Genomic DNA, 13441 nt, shown 5'->3' with positions numbered 1-13441 from the left:
TAGCTTTGTCTTGTTCTTTTCTTATATCAGTAGAATCTGTCAATTCTCCCTCTGTCATTACCTTTGCTGTTTGTTTATGATATATAGCTTCTATGGCTTGAGTAAATTTCATACCAAAGCCCATCTGCTCCAGCTGTAATAAAATGAATCGCCAGTTCACATTGTCGAAGGCTTTCTGCGCATCTAAAAATATCAAAGCCATTTGTTTTTCAGGACGTGCCTCATAGTATTCCAAAGTGTCCAGAATTATTCTCATATTATCTTTAATTTGTTTCTTTGACAGAAACCCATTTTGATCAGGGTGAATAAAATTATTCAAATATCTTTTAAGTCTTTCTGCCAATATTGAGCGAAGATTTTATAGTTTAGCAGGGAAATAGGTGAATAAAATTATTCAAATATCTTTTAAGTCTTTCTGCCAATATTGAAGCGAAGATTTTATAGTTTAGCAGGGAAATAGGTGAATAAAATTATTCAAATATCTTTTAAGTCTTTCTGCCAATATTGAAGCGAAGATTTTATAGTTTAGCAGGGAAATAGGTCTATAATTCTTAATTTGTTGTGGGTTGGCATCCTCCTTTGGGACAAGAGTGATATATGCTTCTGACCACGATTTGGGTATCCTCTTCTTTGACATGACTTCATTCATAACTTCTAACAATGGAAGATTCAAGGATTCCTGTAATGTCTTATAAAATTCCACTGGAAGTCCATCCAGACCTTGTGCCTTTCCATAGTTTTCTTTCTTAAGTGCCTCAGTTAACTCCATCATCATTATGTTACTTTCTAGCTTTATTTCAGTCTCTTTAGATATCTGGGATAGATTGGCATTCTGCAAATATTGTTTAAATGTTTCGTCGTCTACATTCTCTTGTTCATACAATTTTCCATAGTAGTCTTGTATAATTTTTTTCTTCTCTTTGTTTCCGTAGCAAACTTGGCCTTGATCATCTATTAATTGCAATGTTTTTCTTGATTCTCTCTCCTTTCTCAATTTATATGCTAACCATCTACCTGGTTTATTTTCATCTTCAAAATAGTTCTGTTTCGCACTCCTAATTTTTTGTGCTAGTTTTCTTTTTCCATTAATCCCATTTTGTGTTTAATTGTATCCATTTTTACTGTAATGTCCTTTTTCTGTGGCAGTTTCTGTAACTCTTTTTCAAGTCTTTTATACTCATCCTCTAATACCTTAGAGGCTTGTCTTTTCATAATATTTCCTGTATAGTCTATCAAGCCTCTGGCATAAGACTTCACTGTGTCCCATAGCTTCTGCATTGATGTATCCTCTTTTTTATTTTCTGTGAAAAAAAAACCCAATTCTTTCTCCATTTTTTGTATAAAGTCTTTTTCTTCTAATATGGTATTATTTAAAGTCCATCTGGATCTTCTTCTTTGTCCTTTCCATTTAATTGTCATTGGATTATGATCTGCTCAGGTACTTGTTTCTATGTCAATTTCTTGTATATTGGAAATCAATTCCATTGATATCCATATCATATCTATTCTAGACCATGATGAGTGTCTGTTAGAATAAAAAGTGTATTGTTTAGTTTTAGCATTTCTTTCTCTCCATGCATCTTTTAAATTTATTTCATCTGTCATTTTAAAAAAGGATTTAGGGAGAGTCTTTCTACTTTGCTTTTTTGTTTTCTGTGTTGTATAGTCCAGTTTATCATCTACTATTCCATTGAAATCTCCCATCATGAAAATATCAACATAGTCCAATTCAATTATTTTCATATGTAGTTTTCTAAAGAATTTTTCTTGATTATCATTTGGAGCGTAAATTGCTATCAGGAATGTTTTCATATTATTGTCCATTATTTCCACTATTAAAATTCTTCCATCATCATCTGTATAAATCAATTCCGTTGGGATAGTATCTTTAATATATAAGACCATTTCTCTTTTCTAACATCGTGTCAATGCAGTAAATATTTTCCCTAGCTTTGGCTGTGTCAATATTTGTTCATGTTCTTTTTTCATATGTACTTCTTGTAGACAGATTATATCAAATTTTGATTTCTCTAATTTATGGAAAGTTTTCCTTCTTTTAACAGTTGAGTTAAGTCCATTTATATTAATTGTAATCAGTTTTTTCTCTTCCATGGTTATACTTTATAAGTAGGTTTTGCAGCCCTAGTAGATCTTGGTTCTTGTTGTTCTCTAACTTCCACCTACTGCGCCTTCCTGTTTTTCAATCGCTGCTTGACAGTCCTCTTGGAATTCAATTAGTGACACTTCTTTTTCTGTCTCCTCCTCTTTCCCTCTGAAATATTCTGCATAAAATAATTCTGCTTTCTCAATTGAATCAATTCTGTGTCTTAGCTCCTGCCATGTAAACAATAAGCCTTCAGGTATCGGCCATCTGTAATTCACCTCTTTTTAAAGTAATATTTTAGTCAAGAATCGATACTCTCTTCTCATCTCTCTCACTCTTCTGGGTACTTGTTTCAGGACTACAATCTCCTTATCTTTATATTTCAATGTTTTCTCTCTTGCCACCTGTAATATTTGCACTTTAATAGCTTTCTGCATAAATCTAATGTGAACTTCTTTGACAATTTATTTCTCATTGCATATCTTGTAAAAACTCAATAGACCTCATCTATTTTATATCCATCATCTTCTCTTTGATTATTTCCAATGCCTCAGCCAGAATTTCTATCATTATTTCTGCCAAATTTTGTCCTTTTTCTTCCTCTATATTTTGAAATCTAAGGTAGAATTCTGATCTGTCGATCTCCCATCCCAGCATCCCACTCTTGTCTTGTTCGACCATGCTTAATCTGCCATCAATATCTCCAATCTTCTTATCTGTTTGTTTATCTTTTTCAATTTTTTGGAATCTCTCGTCATATTTCATCATCATTTGTTGAATGTTCTCCACCTTTTCATCTGTTTTTCCTGTTCTTTGTTCAATAGTCTCTGTTCTCTTTTCAATATTCTCTGTTCTTGCTTGTATGTTTTGAATTCCTTGCATAATCATCTGCAGTGTCACCTTTTCCTGTTCTTTTTCTTGTTGTAACATCATCTGTATTGATTGTTGCCCTCCAGATGGTGAAGAGGAAGAAGTAGGGATTGAAGAACCAGCTGCCATTAGTTTCCTGCTCATTTCACAAAAAAATTAAAAGTTGCAAACAATTCAAAACCTTCAGGTTCTTCTAGACCTTAATCCACTCATATGTTGAACAAGTGTAATTCCAAGTAAAAATAGCAAAGGAAAAAGGAAAACAAAGTAAAAGAAAAAATTATTCAGGTTCTTGTACACCTTACTCCAATCAATTAATTAATTGACAAGAAAAAACCAAAAAACACAAAAAAGAAAAAGGAAAATTGTCAGGTCAATCAATATAAAAAATGGAAGAAAAAATAATTTTTTTCAGGTTCTTCAACACCTTAATTCAATTTCTTCAGGTTCTTCAACACCTTAATCCAATTGGACAAAATAGAATAGGCCCAAAAATTCCATAAAAAGTCTCAGAAATACCAAAAAAACCAACAACCCAGAAATGGAGCCACAAATAAATCCAATATAAAAAAGGAAATAAAAAAATGGAAGAGAAAAGGAAAAAAAAGAACCATTCCCTTGAAAAGAAAAAGAATACTAATAACAATAAGAAGGGTAGAGAAAAGGAAATTTAAAAAAATAGACTTTAAAAAAAGGAGACAAAAGTGAGGATTTCTGGTTTGAGCTTCTTCGGCGACAGACCGAAACCATGTCTTTGCGTGGTTTCAATCCGTGCTTGCCACTGAGTGCCCTGAGCCGGGCTGGTTTCAGGGCTAAGCCACCCTTAGAGGTGGTGAAGAAGGGAGACTGCCTGCAGTGTTGAGGAGAGCCGCATCTCTCCTCCCCAGCTGGCCATTACTCCCTTTCCTGAAGGCGGTTGTAGCGGTGATCAGAAATGGCCACCACAAAGAAGAACTCGATCGGAAAAGAATGTGCAGGAGGAAGATAAGAAGAGAAAGTTTTGGTTGACTGGGTCAAACAGCACAAGCAACAAATAAGGTACCCTGGAATTGAAACTATTAAAAAAAAACAATAACATTGTTCCCTAAGAAGATTTCTAAGCTGCGACAGAGAGAAAAAAGGGAAAGGATTTGGGTTTTTTCTCCTCTTCCTATACTGACAGCTAAGAGACTTAAGCAAGAAATTGGAAAAAAATCCACTTTGACATTAATAGGCTTTTAATGCTTAAAATAAAAGTCAAAGGAATAATAAAGATTTCTGGATAATTAAAAGCTTTTGAAAACAGGAAAGGAGAGAAAAAGAATAAAAGGGCAGGATCTGGAAGGGAGGAGACTGCCTGGAATTAAAAAGAACTTACAGCAAAATCTCAACAAGATTTCCAAAAGATACATTTTTAACTGAAACATCGCAACAAAATAGTAAGAGAAGAGAAAGTGAAAAAAGCAATAAGAAGAAACAGCTTGGGACTATTTGGATTACTTGGTGATCTCTGGATTCTTGGTTATTGCATTTGAATGACTAAAATCAATCGGGTGGTTGTTTAAAACTGTTTAAAATGGCTCCACTTTTAGAAGAACTGAAAATGGAACTTAAAAAGTACAAAGAAGATGCACAATAAGGGAGAGGTTCTTTTGGCTTTGTATTTCAGTTCTTAGAAATGGAGATTTGGAACTATGAGAAACAACAAGAAATGCCTGCAGAAGAGGAAGATTGGGACAAAGAAGAAGCCATCTTTAATGAACAAGTAATCTTAGGTGGGGGGGGGAAAAGGAAAGGGGGGAAAGAGAATGGAAAGTTTAAGTTTGGGAAAAACAACCCCCCCCCAAAGAGTGAAAAATAAGTATAAAATCAGAAAGCAACAGAAGAGAGAAATGCAGAAGAGAGAATTAGAAGGAGAGAGACAAGTGGGTAAAAAGGGAGGGAGAAGAAGGGAGGGAAGAAAGAAAGGAAAAGAAGTTATAAAGGACAGAAACAAAATATAGAGAAACAGGGCCTATTTAAAGATAATGGGTGAAAATCTAATAGAAAAAGGGATTCTGCAAAGGTACATAAGATAGTATGGTTATATTAAAAATAGAAATAATTTTAGAAAATATGAAACAATGTATGATTAAAATGTTTGATAAAATAGTTATCGTAACTTAGTGGAATGCTTGTCAATAAATAAATGTTACAAAATGAATATTTAATGATTTACAAAACATATGTGAAGAGAAATAAGGGGAAAATCAATTATGGAGATGATATGTGTTTTTAAGGAAGTATGATATTTAACTGAAAATAAATGTTAAAGATGTTAAGACTTTAATGATTATTAATGATAGAACTGAATTGGAATGGAATGAGGGTTTATAATTACATATATTCATAATCCTTTGTTTTAAAGAATATAGTGTGTATTATAAGAATGTACCAAGCAGAATTCGATTGGAAGTTATGTATTATGTATTATATTGAAAGTCATAACCTTAAGGTATATATTGAAGTTTAAATAAGAATTGAATGGATGCAATTAAAAGATATAAAGGTGTCATACTCCAATTAGTAACTACAGGAGAAATTTGTTTAATAAGAAAAGATAATATGAAATTGAAACCGAACAGACAAAAGTATAAATATAATGATTTGAATTGAGATGAGATAAAATAAAATAAAATTGAGAAAATTAAAAGAGGAGAAAAACTATATAGAAAATGTAGAATAATATAAGATATGGAATAGAACACAAAAATGAGCATGAAATTGAATTTGTGTCTATATAAAGAAGTTTAACCCGGGACCATGCTATTTTCAAAAGAGATGTTTTACTTGTATTTTGTGTGTGTGAAAACCCAATTAAAACTTCATTTTTAAAAAAGGAGACAAAAGTAAATTTCAAAAGGCCAAAATCCCAAATGTCCACCACGAATAAATAGCTAATAGGGAGGGGGTAAGTAAAGGATAAGTCCAAAGTCAAAAAAAGAGAGCCAATTTTCTATCAATAAGAGAAAAGAGAAAAACACACTGCACCTGTATAATATCTAAGGCTTTTTGTTGGATTCCAAACAATTTTTATAACTCTCTTCTCTAGGGTCTTGTAATCTTCTTTTTGTAAATTCCAAACTTTCTTTCAACACCAGACTCCAGCCACTGATAGAAACCCAGAAGAGCATCTGTAATAACCCTTTTCCATGCTCTTCCCTCTATCTTATCAAATAGGCTCAAAGTCCTTGAAGAAAAGCCTTAGTTCTTTCTCAGCTTTGTCTGTTCTCAGAAAGTGAAAGAAAAACAATGTTTCCAAGCCTCTGGGTGGCAGTGTTACATATTTTCCTCTACTTTCACTTCCCCCCTCCTTTTCAAAAACAAAAGAGTTAAAAGTATTTTAAAGAGCAAAAAATTAATTTAAAAAACTTAAGAGAAAAACTGAAAAGGAATCTCTAACATAAAGTAATATGAGAGCAAAAAGGAAAAAAGAGAAAGAGAAAAAAAAGATCGACAGGATGCACTCTTTACTGTTACTGTCAAGCAACGGCGATCTTGGAGCTTCAAGATCATACATCGTACTGCCGCGACACCAGCCCCACCTTCCTCTTCATCTTTTTGTTATGTTGATGTATTCCCATTGTGTTCATTATTTATTTTATTAGTTTATTACTTTACTTCTGTTTACACTCTTCATTTCTTCCTTTTTATTTCTCTAAGCCTCTAAAAGTTGCCCCATGGACAGATAGGCGACAAATTAATTAATTAATTAATCACATAAATAAATAAATAAATCCAGATCTACATCCAATACAATAGATTGTTTGAAAAGGCAAGAGTTGCCACTATTTTTGGGGATAGGGTTTTTAGACTTTTAATAATAAGCATAATATTGTGTAATTTTGGTTCTCTTTGAATTTGGTTGATTTATTAAAAACATTACCCAATAGATAACATCACCAGTGAGGGTGAGGGTGGGGCTGCATATGTCTCTAGTTAATGCATATAATCAGTAAGCAAAGCCCACAAGTAGCAACTGGAAATAGCCTTTATGTGTTGTACTTTAGATTTGCTCTATACAACATACATAATGTATAAAGGTAAAGATTTCCCCTGACCAGCCAAGGGAGCCATCATTGTTCAAAGACATTTACATGATCACATTGATAACATGACTATGTGCCGAATACGGAATACCTTCCAACCGAAGTGGGAATAATGAATACAAACTTAGTGCTTTCAATCCCACAGCCTCTTGCTGCAAAAAACCCCAAAATTTTTCTTTTCACCTTTTGCTTAGAGCTAGCAGACAGAACCCTTCTTTGCTTCAGCAGCTGTTTCCAACTGGGTTGTATTTATTGGTTAAATTTATTTTCATTTCAAAAGTGTCATTCATTAAAGTTGGCATTCTTTCTTATTAGTTTCCAGACTTTTTTTCTGAGACTGGGAGTTAACATTTGACACAGTAAAAATCCAATCGATGTGTTTTATTTTTCCTTTTGATTTAGAGAACTTCACTGGCAGAACTCTATACTCTGTCAAAGCCTTTTTGCAGGAAATACCACAGATAACTCCCAAGATTTCTGAAGTAAATTTGCATTTTTTGGCAGTGACTTTTTTCCCCCTTTAAACCAGAATTTTTTTTATAAATAATTCATGTAGTCCAATCATGTGGGTGACTGGTTTTGCTTCCTACACATTTGTCTTAGATTAACAGATTGTCCAAATGCAGCATGCCTCGTTATGTGTTCGAGTAAAAATCCCATCAGTCCTAGCCAGCATTGTGAGATTAGGGAAGAATGTTTGAGGTTGTATAATAATAAAACAAAGAATAAAAACTAATATTTGTTAAAACTGTACAATATACACAATATAAAACAATATACACTAGTTGGTCATGTAAAAAATCTTCCAGATTCAGCCCTATAGATGTATGTTAACTATGGGAATTTGACATGAGAATGCATTAACATTTCTAAGGCTGAAAAACAGCCATACGTTTTTTCAGTGCCATTGTAACTTAGAGAGGTCATTAAATGAACAGTTGTAAGTCAAGGAATATCTGTTTTTAGCTTTGTTTTCCATGCCACGACACTATTTTTGGGCTCCATTTGAGATCAGGATTAAAGAAGGATGATTTCATTTGAAAGATAGTCAGGGTTAGATAGCCAATGTGCTGGATTTGTTCCTATTAGTTTCAATTAAGATGGACTGAATAATATTATTTGGAGCACGCAACTCTCCCCAGGGCATCTGGTGGCTGGAAAATAAGTAATTTCTAACTCTATAGTAGTGGTATCCATGAAATAAAAGGGCTAGATTTGCACAGGTACTTTCTCAAAAAGGAGAAACAATTTTGACAGTCTTTTGGTCACCAAGTTTAATGTCTAAATTATAAATATTAGAGAAATGTCTGTTTGTCTTCTGTAGTCATTACTTTCTATCAATGCTCTCAAGTAAAATATAAAATGAGAAAGGGTGAAAAAACTCTGATCTCCCGAAAACACTTTTCTGATTGAATATCCATCCAGATATCCAAGATAACACAGCTGTCCTTTCCTTTTCTAACCACTGCAAAATTCCAGCAAATGCATTCCACTTTAGCTCTTGTTGAGCTTTTTAATATTTACAGCTGTCTTATTTTCAGTTGAATTTAATAATGTCTTCCCTTGGGGACCAAATTGAAGTTGTGCAACATGAAATTATTGGCTGTTTGTGAAAGATAGTCTGTGCAGAAGGACTGCCAAAAGAAAAGTGATTTATGAAATTGTGACATTGGAGGTGTGCCTTTCTCTCAACTGATTAAATAGAGGGAAGGAACACTTGAAGGGGAAGGTGTTTTCTGAGATAAACTATTGTCAGTACCAGATTCTTTTGGCTATCTCTTTCTATTTCTTTTCATCACTCCCACTGCAATCCTGTTCACAAACAAAATAAATCTCAAGCAAGAAGTTACAGCAGAACAGGAACATTGGTTCAAGGATACAACCCATGTTTCCAAGTACTTGGAAATGATATGATTTTTATTCTGACTGGAGAGGATGTATCTTGGAATCCACAGTTGCAGTAATTGCAAATATTATTGGTGTCCTTCATTTACTCAAATGGAGGGGGAAATGCATGTACTCTTCTCCTCATATCAACAGGTCCATTGCTGGCATTTTCCCTGAAGTGGGAATATGAATTCCCCTAGCAGGTACCCGACATTATGACAAATGTTTCCTTGCTGCAAAAATTTGCTTTATGATAGTTGAAAGGCTGGGAAAACAGTGATGAAGATACTATGAAAAGAATGGAATCAAGTAGAAGAATGGAGTCAAGTAAATTCCACTTAGAGAGAGCATATACTTAATCATAATCCTTTTTACTATAATCAGATATTTAAAAAAATATAACCAGCATCTCACCTATAAATCTTTTCTGCTTCCTTTCAGCTTTTTGATGGCCCTAATACTCAGTCCACTTTGATTGGCACATTTTGTGGAGATAGTATTCTCCCATCTGGAGTTACCACGAATTCCAGTCTTCATGTGGTGTTTTTTTCTGATCAAATAGATGAGTCTACTGGATTTCAGATGCTATGGAAAGTAAATGGTAAATCATATTGATATTTTGGAAATTTGGCAGAAATGATTTCTACCCCAAATCAGCAGGAAACCATCCTCCAAGTTAATGTGGTTTTTTTTATATGTGTGTGTGAGTTGCTTTCTTTTTGTTTGAGTTTTAAATTTTTGTTTTATATTTTCATTAACCACAATCGTTTTGTCTAACAATTTTACCACAGGGCTTGGCCATAACAATTTTTGGTAAGGAAAAAAATGTGATATTCTCCCAGAGACAACTGTGCACTCTTGTAATTAGGAATACAATGATTATAGCAATGTTACAATTTAAAAATATTTAAAAGGTAGTGTTAATAGTGACAACTACTCTAGTGCAGTATAGGGTAGCGTAACATAGTATAGCATAGTGTAGCATAGCATAGCATTATATTATTATAAACTTTTTTTACAGATTTATAGTAGGAGTGCCAATACATTTTTAAAAAGTCATACAAGATAGCTTTGACCTGAAATGCTCTTCTCTCATATGATTACTTCAGCTGGTTGTAAAGTGGAAAGTATTTCAGTTGATGTTGGCATTGTGGAACAAAATATTAACACTAATAGTACAATGTTCTCCTGCCCAAAACTGTTTGAAGAGTTACTATATTGGCATGATGCTATGTTGCTGGTGAAGGGAAGGGTTGTGGTGGAGGATGTCAGTTGTCAGGAAGGATACCATATTCTTCTGCTGACATTGTAACACACAAGGAATAACCCTGAAGAATCTTTCTACTTGAATTTTCGGTAGAGAATATCCATAGACAAACAAGAGAAGCTTAGCATGTATTAATGATAAATATGGCCCTGTCCTAAGATCTGAGCATATCTGAGTTTTGTTACTGGTAACAAAACTGGAGCTGTTGGAAACTTGATAACTTTGCACCCAGCTGTAATTAATACTTCCTTGCAATGTAGAAGTTTGCTCTGAGAGACAGATCCATGCTTCTCACTATCAGTTGAGGGTTATGTCCTTTTTCCATTTTAGTTTCCAGAAAAAGTACTTGTATATGGGTGGACTGGTTTGTTTATTGTTCACTTATTCCAATATTAGCAATTATATCTTTCGTTGATGTACATTTTGTTGTTATTATCACTGATCTATATGATAGATACATTCTCTGTGGAAAATCACCCAGCTATCTAAAAATATTAAAATAAACAGGGAATCCAAGGATTTTGGTGCTATAACCAATGGCAAGATACCCCTAACCTTTATTGTAATTTCTTTTATTATAAAAATATTAAAAATGACATTCTGTTGCTTGCTCTCAAAAGAAGGTATATGTCTACTCATAGACATACTTCACACATATGTACATGCTATAAACATACACATACATACATACATACATGCATGCATGCATTAATCACTGTCCATTTTGAATACATAGCAGAAAGAGGAAACTTGAGAGTTCACAAGCTTGATACTATATGGAACAAAACTGTGACTGAATCTGGATATTCTGCTTCAGATACCACAAAGCTCCTCCCAGAAAGTAAAGGTCGTGAAGAGGATGTATAGCATCTCAGACAATACTGTGGATTCTGGTCAAGCATCGCTTATATGCTATGTCCTGGATAGAAAGAAGTGAACTACCAATAAACTTTTCTGCCATCCTCACCACTCTCTCCACTGCCTTCCTGTCCGAAGCAGTAATGCTTCCAAACCAGACTGTTATGCAATTTGACAGGATGTAGAGCTGGAAAAGTAAATTCTCTCTTGAACTTGACTCCTAAATTCCTATGGATTTTATGTAGTTTTATTTTTACAATAATATGGAAGTTACTCATATTGCATTCTTCTGGGATGTTTATTTTCAAGCCCTCGGTCTAGTCTATAGTTCTAAGAAATTCTTGGTGGTCCAAGATGATGAAATAATTTCAAGATCAACCTAAATCAATGAAGTGCTATTACCATTTATTCATATTTGGGATCCTGGAGTCTCTGATCCTAAATTATTCAGGTTTTAAAAAATCAGCAACTCAATCTTGGAGATCGAACCCTAGAAATTGCCAGTTATTTGTAAGGCTGCAACCATCCTTTAGAGCCTGAGTACTTTCCTGGCCAAATAAGCATTAATGTGGTTTGATCAAGATGATTATCACTGGTTTACACCTGCCTTTGATGCATGTTAGGAAACATTTATGTAATTTTGCCAATGGAGCTCTGGAAGGGTGATAATCAATCCTTGCAGAGAATGTGAAGATGATGTAAACAGTAATTATATTTCTGTATGTCCCCTCTGTGCCTAATCTCATTGCATTTATTAAATTTGTTCCCTGAAGCTGTACCTTGGAACTGCCTCCGAGTCCCTGGCTGGCTTGATCTGTTGTATTACATTATTACACAGTATCTGAAAGTGAACTCCTTTCCAGGAAAGCCTTACAGAATGCAGTTATTTGTCATCTCTTTCTCTTTCGGGCTAGACGGGTCACTCATTTTGTATTCAAAGGGTGGGTAAGGGGGGAGGGGATTAAGGGATCCTGGCAACATTGAAAAGAGAAGGTTTATGGGAAGCAAGCAGCTCTGCTGAAACTCAGCAGGGAGAAAATGGAAAGGCGATAAGTGAAGGGCTCTGAGATGATGTCATCCCAGAGTTATACAAAGGAAAGCGGGAAGCTGATTTCTTTAATGGAGATGACATCATCCAACTAGAGAGGAGTTTCTAGACTCTTTTATTAATGTGTAACATCAGTTACATGCACATGCACACACAGACAGACAGACAGACAGACAGAGACAGAGAGAAAGAGATGCATACATGAATGTGCACTTTAAAATAATGTTTAAATAACAAAATATTTGACAAATTGATTATTCTGAAGGAAGGTTTAAACAGGGTTTGGAGCTGATTTGATGATATATTGTCAAGGTATTCAGGAAAAGTGAAACAGACTCCTGACAGCAGTCTAGACCATGAGATGAAATTCGGACACTGTAAAATTCCCACCAAGAAGGGAAAGGAATGTGCAGGTGAAAAGAAAGGAGCTTTCAAAATCTACAGGCATTTTGCTCTTCAAATTCCTCTTAGGCTTTCTTGTCATCATTTGTACAATGCTGATTGATTGTATTAGTGCCTTGTGGGAGAAATAATATTTTTCTGGCACATGAAAGGTTCACAAATGTATCAATGCCTAAATTTTTGCTGCTCATAGCTGACATAACACTTTATGAATATTTTTTGGAGTTGTAATTGTTCTTTCCTTCAAAAAGAAAAAGAAAAACAATTCTTGCTTTTAGCAATGCTGTTTGGTTACCTTTACATGTTTGTATTTTTGCTTCTGTTTTTTTTCTTAATCTATCACATATTTTTTTAGCTGACCCATTTTCACCGTAGTCTTAAAAATCTGTGCAGGCATTGGTCTTTTAGCTAAACTTTGCTCCTTTGCTTAGATTCAATATTTGCTTTTGATTCTTCATGATTCTCAGCATTAACAGGAATGCTACTTTTTTGTAGGATTTAATGACAGCCAGTTTCCTTCTGCTCCCTCTTAAACCAAAAAAGGTCAGGTCATAATTACTTTAAGTGTCTTTCTTATACTCCCTTTTTTTTTTCCAAAACAAAATTGCCTTTAATTTTGCTTCAGTTTTTTCTTCCAACTCTTATTCAGGGTTATCTCTGCATTTTTCTTCATGGACACTTATGCATGAACTTCAACTCACAAAATTTCCCAGCCAGCATCATAAATCTGCTGAGATTGTGAAATGCTGCTCTACACTTATAAAAAAGAAACCCTACAAAATCATTAGAACATATTGATTAAGAAATTATTCTGCAGGAAAGGAAGTCTATATGTCTAGATAGGATATGTATACACAGCTTTTTTTGCTATGTATGAAATGATTGTGTGATCACTGAACACTCCAGGAGTACTTAACTATTTCAGGAAGTGCTGTTGT

At 34.1% G+C, this 13441-nt stretch overlaps 1 protein-coding gene across 1 annotated transcript in view; it reads left to right on the top strand.

Annotated features, from left to right (window-relative positions):
* The window catches only part of CUBN (cubilin), a 153060-nt gene that overhangs the window by 50797 nt on the left and 88822 nt on the right, over positions 1 to 13441 (top strand). The window contains 3 exon segments of the mRNA XM_087917141.1: positions 7444 to 7523; positions 9370 to 9529; positions 10932 to 11056. Of these exon segments, the coding sequence (XP_087773267.1) occupies positions 7444 to 7523; positions 9370 to 9529; positions 10932 to 11056 (365 nt within the window).

Source organism: Pseudonaja textilis, chromosome Z (genome assembly GCF_049901715.1).
Source record: "Pseudonaja textilis isolate UNSWEBS1 chromosome Z, rPseTex1.2, whole genome shotgun sequence".
Taxonomy (NCBI): Eukaryota; Metazoa; Chordata; class Lepidosauria; order Squamata; family Elapidae; genus Pseudonaja; species Pseudonaja textilis.
This window is presented reverse-complemented; position numbering and strand designations above follow the sequence as displayed.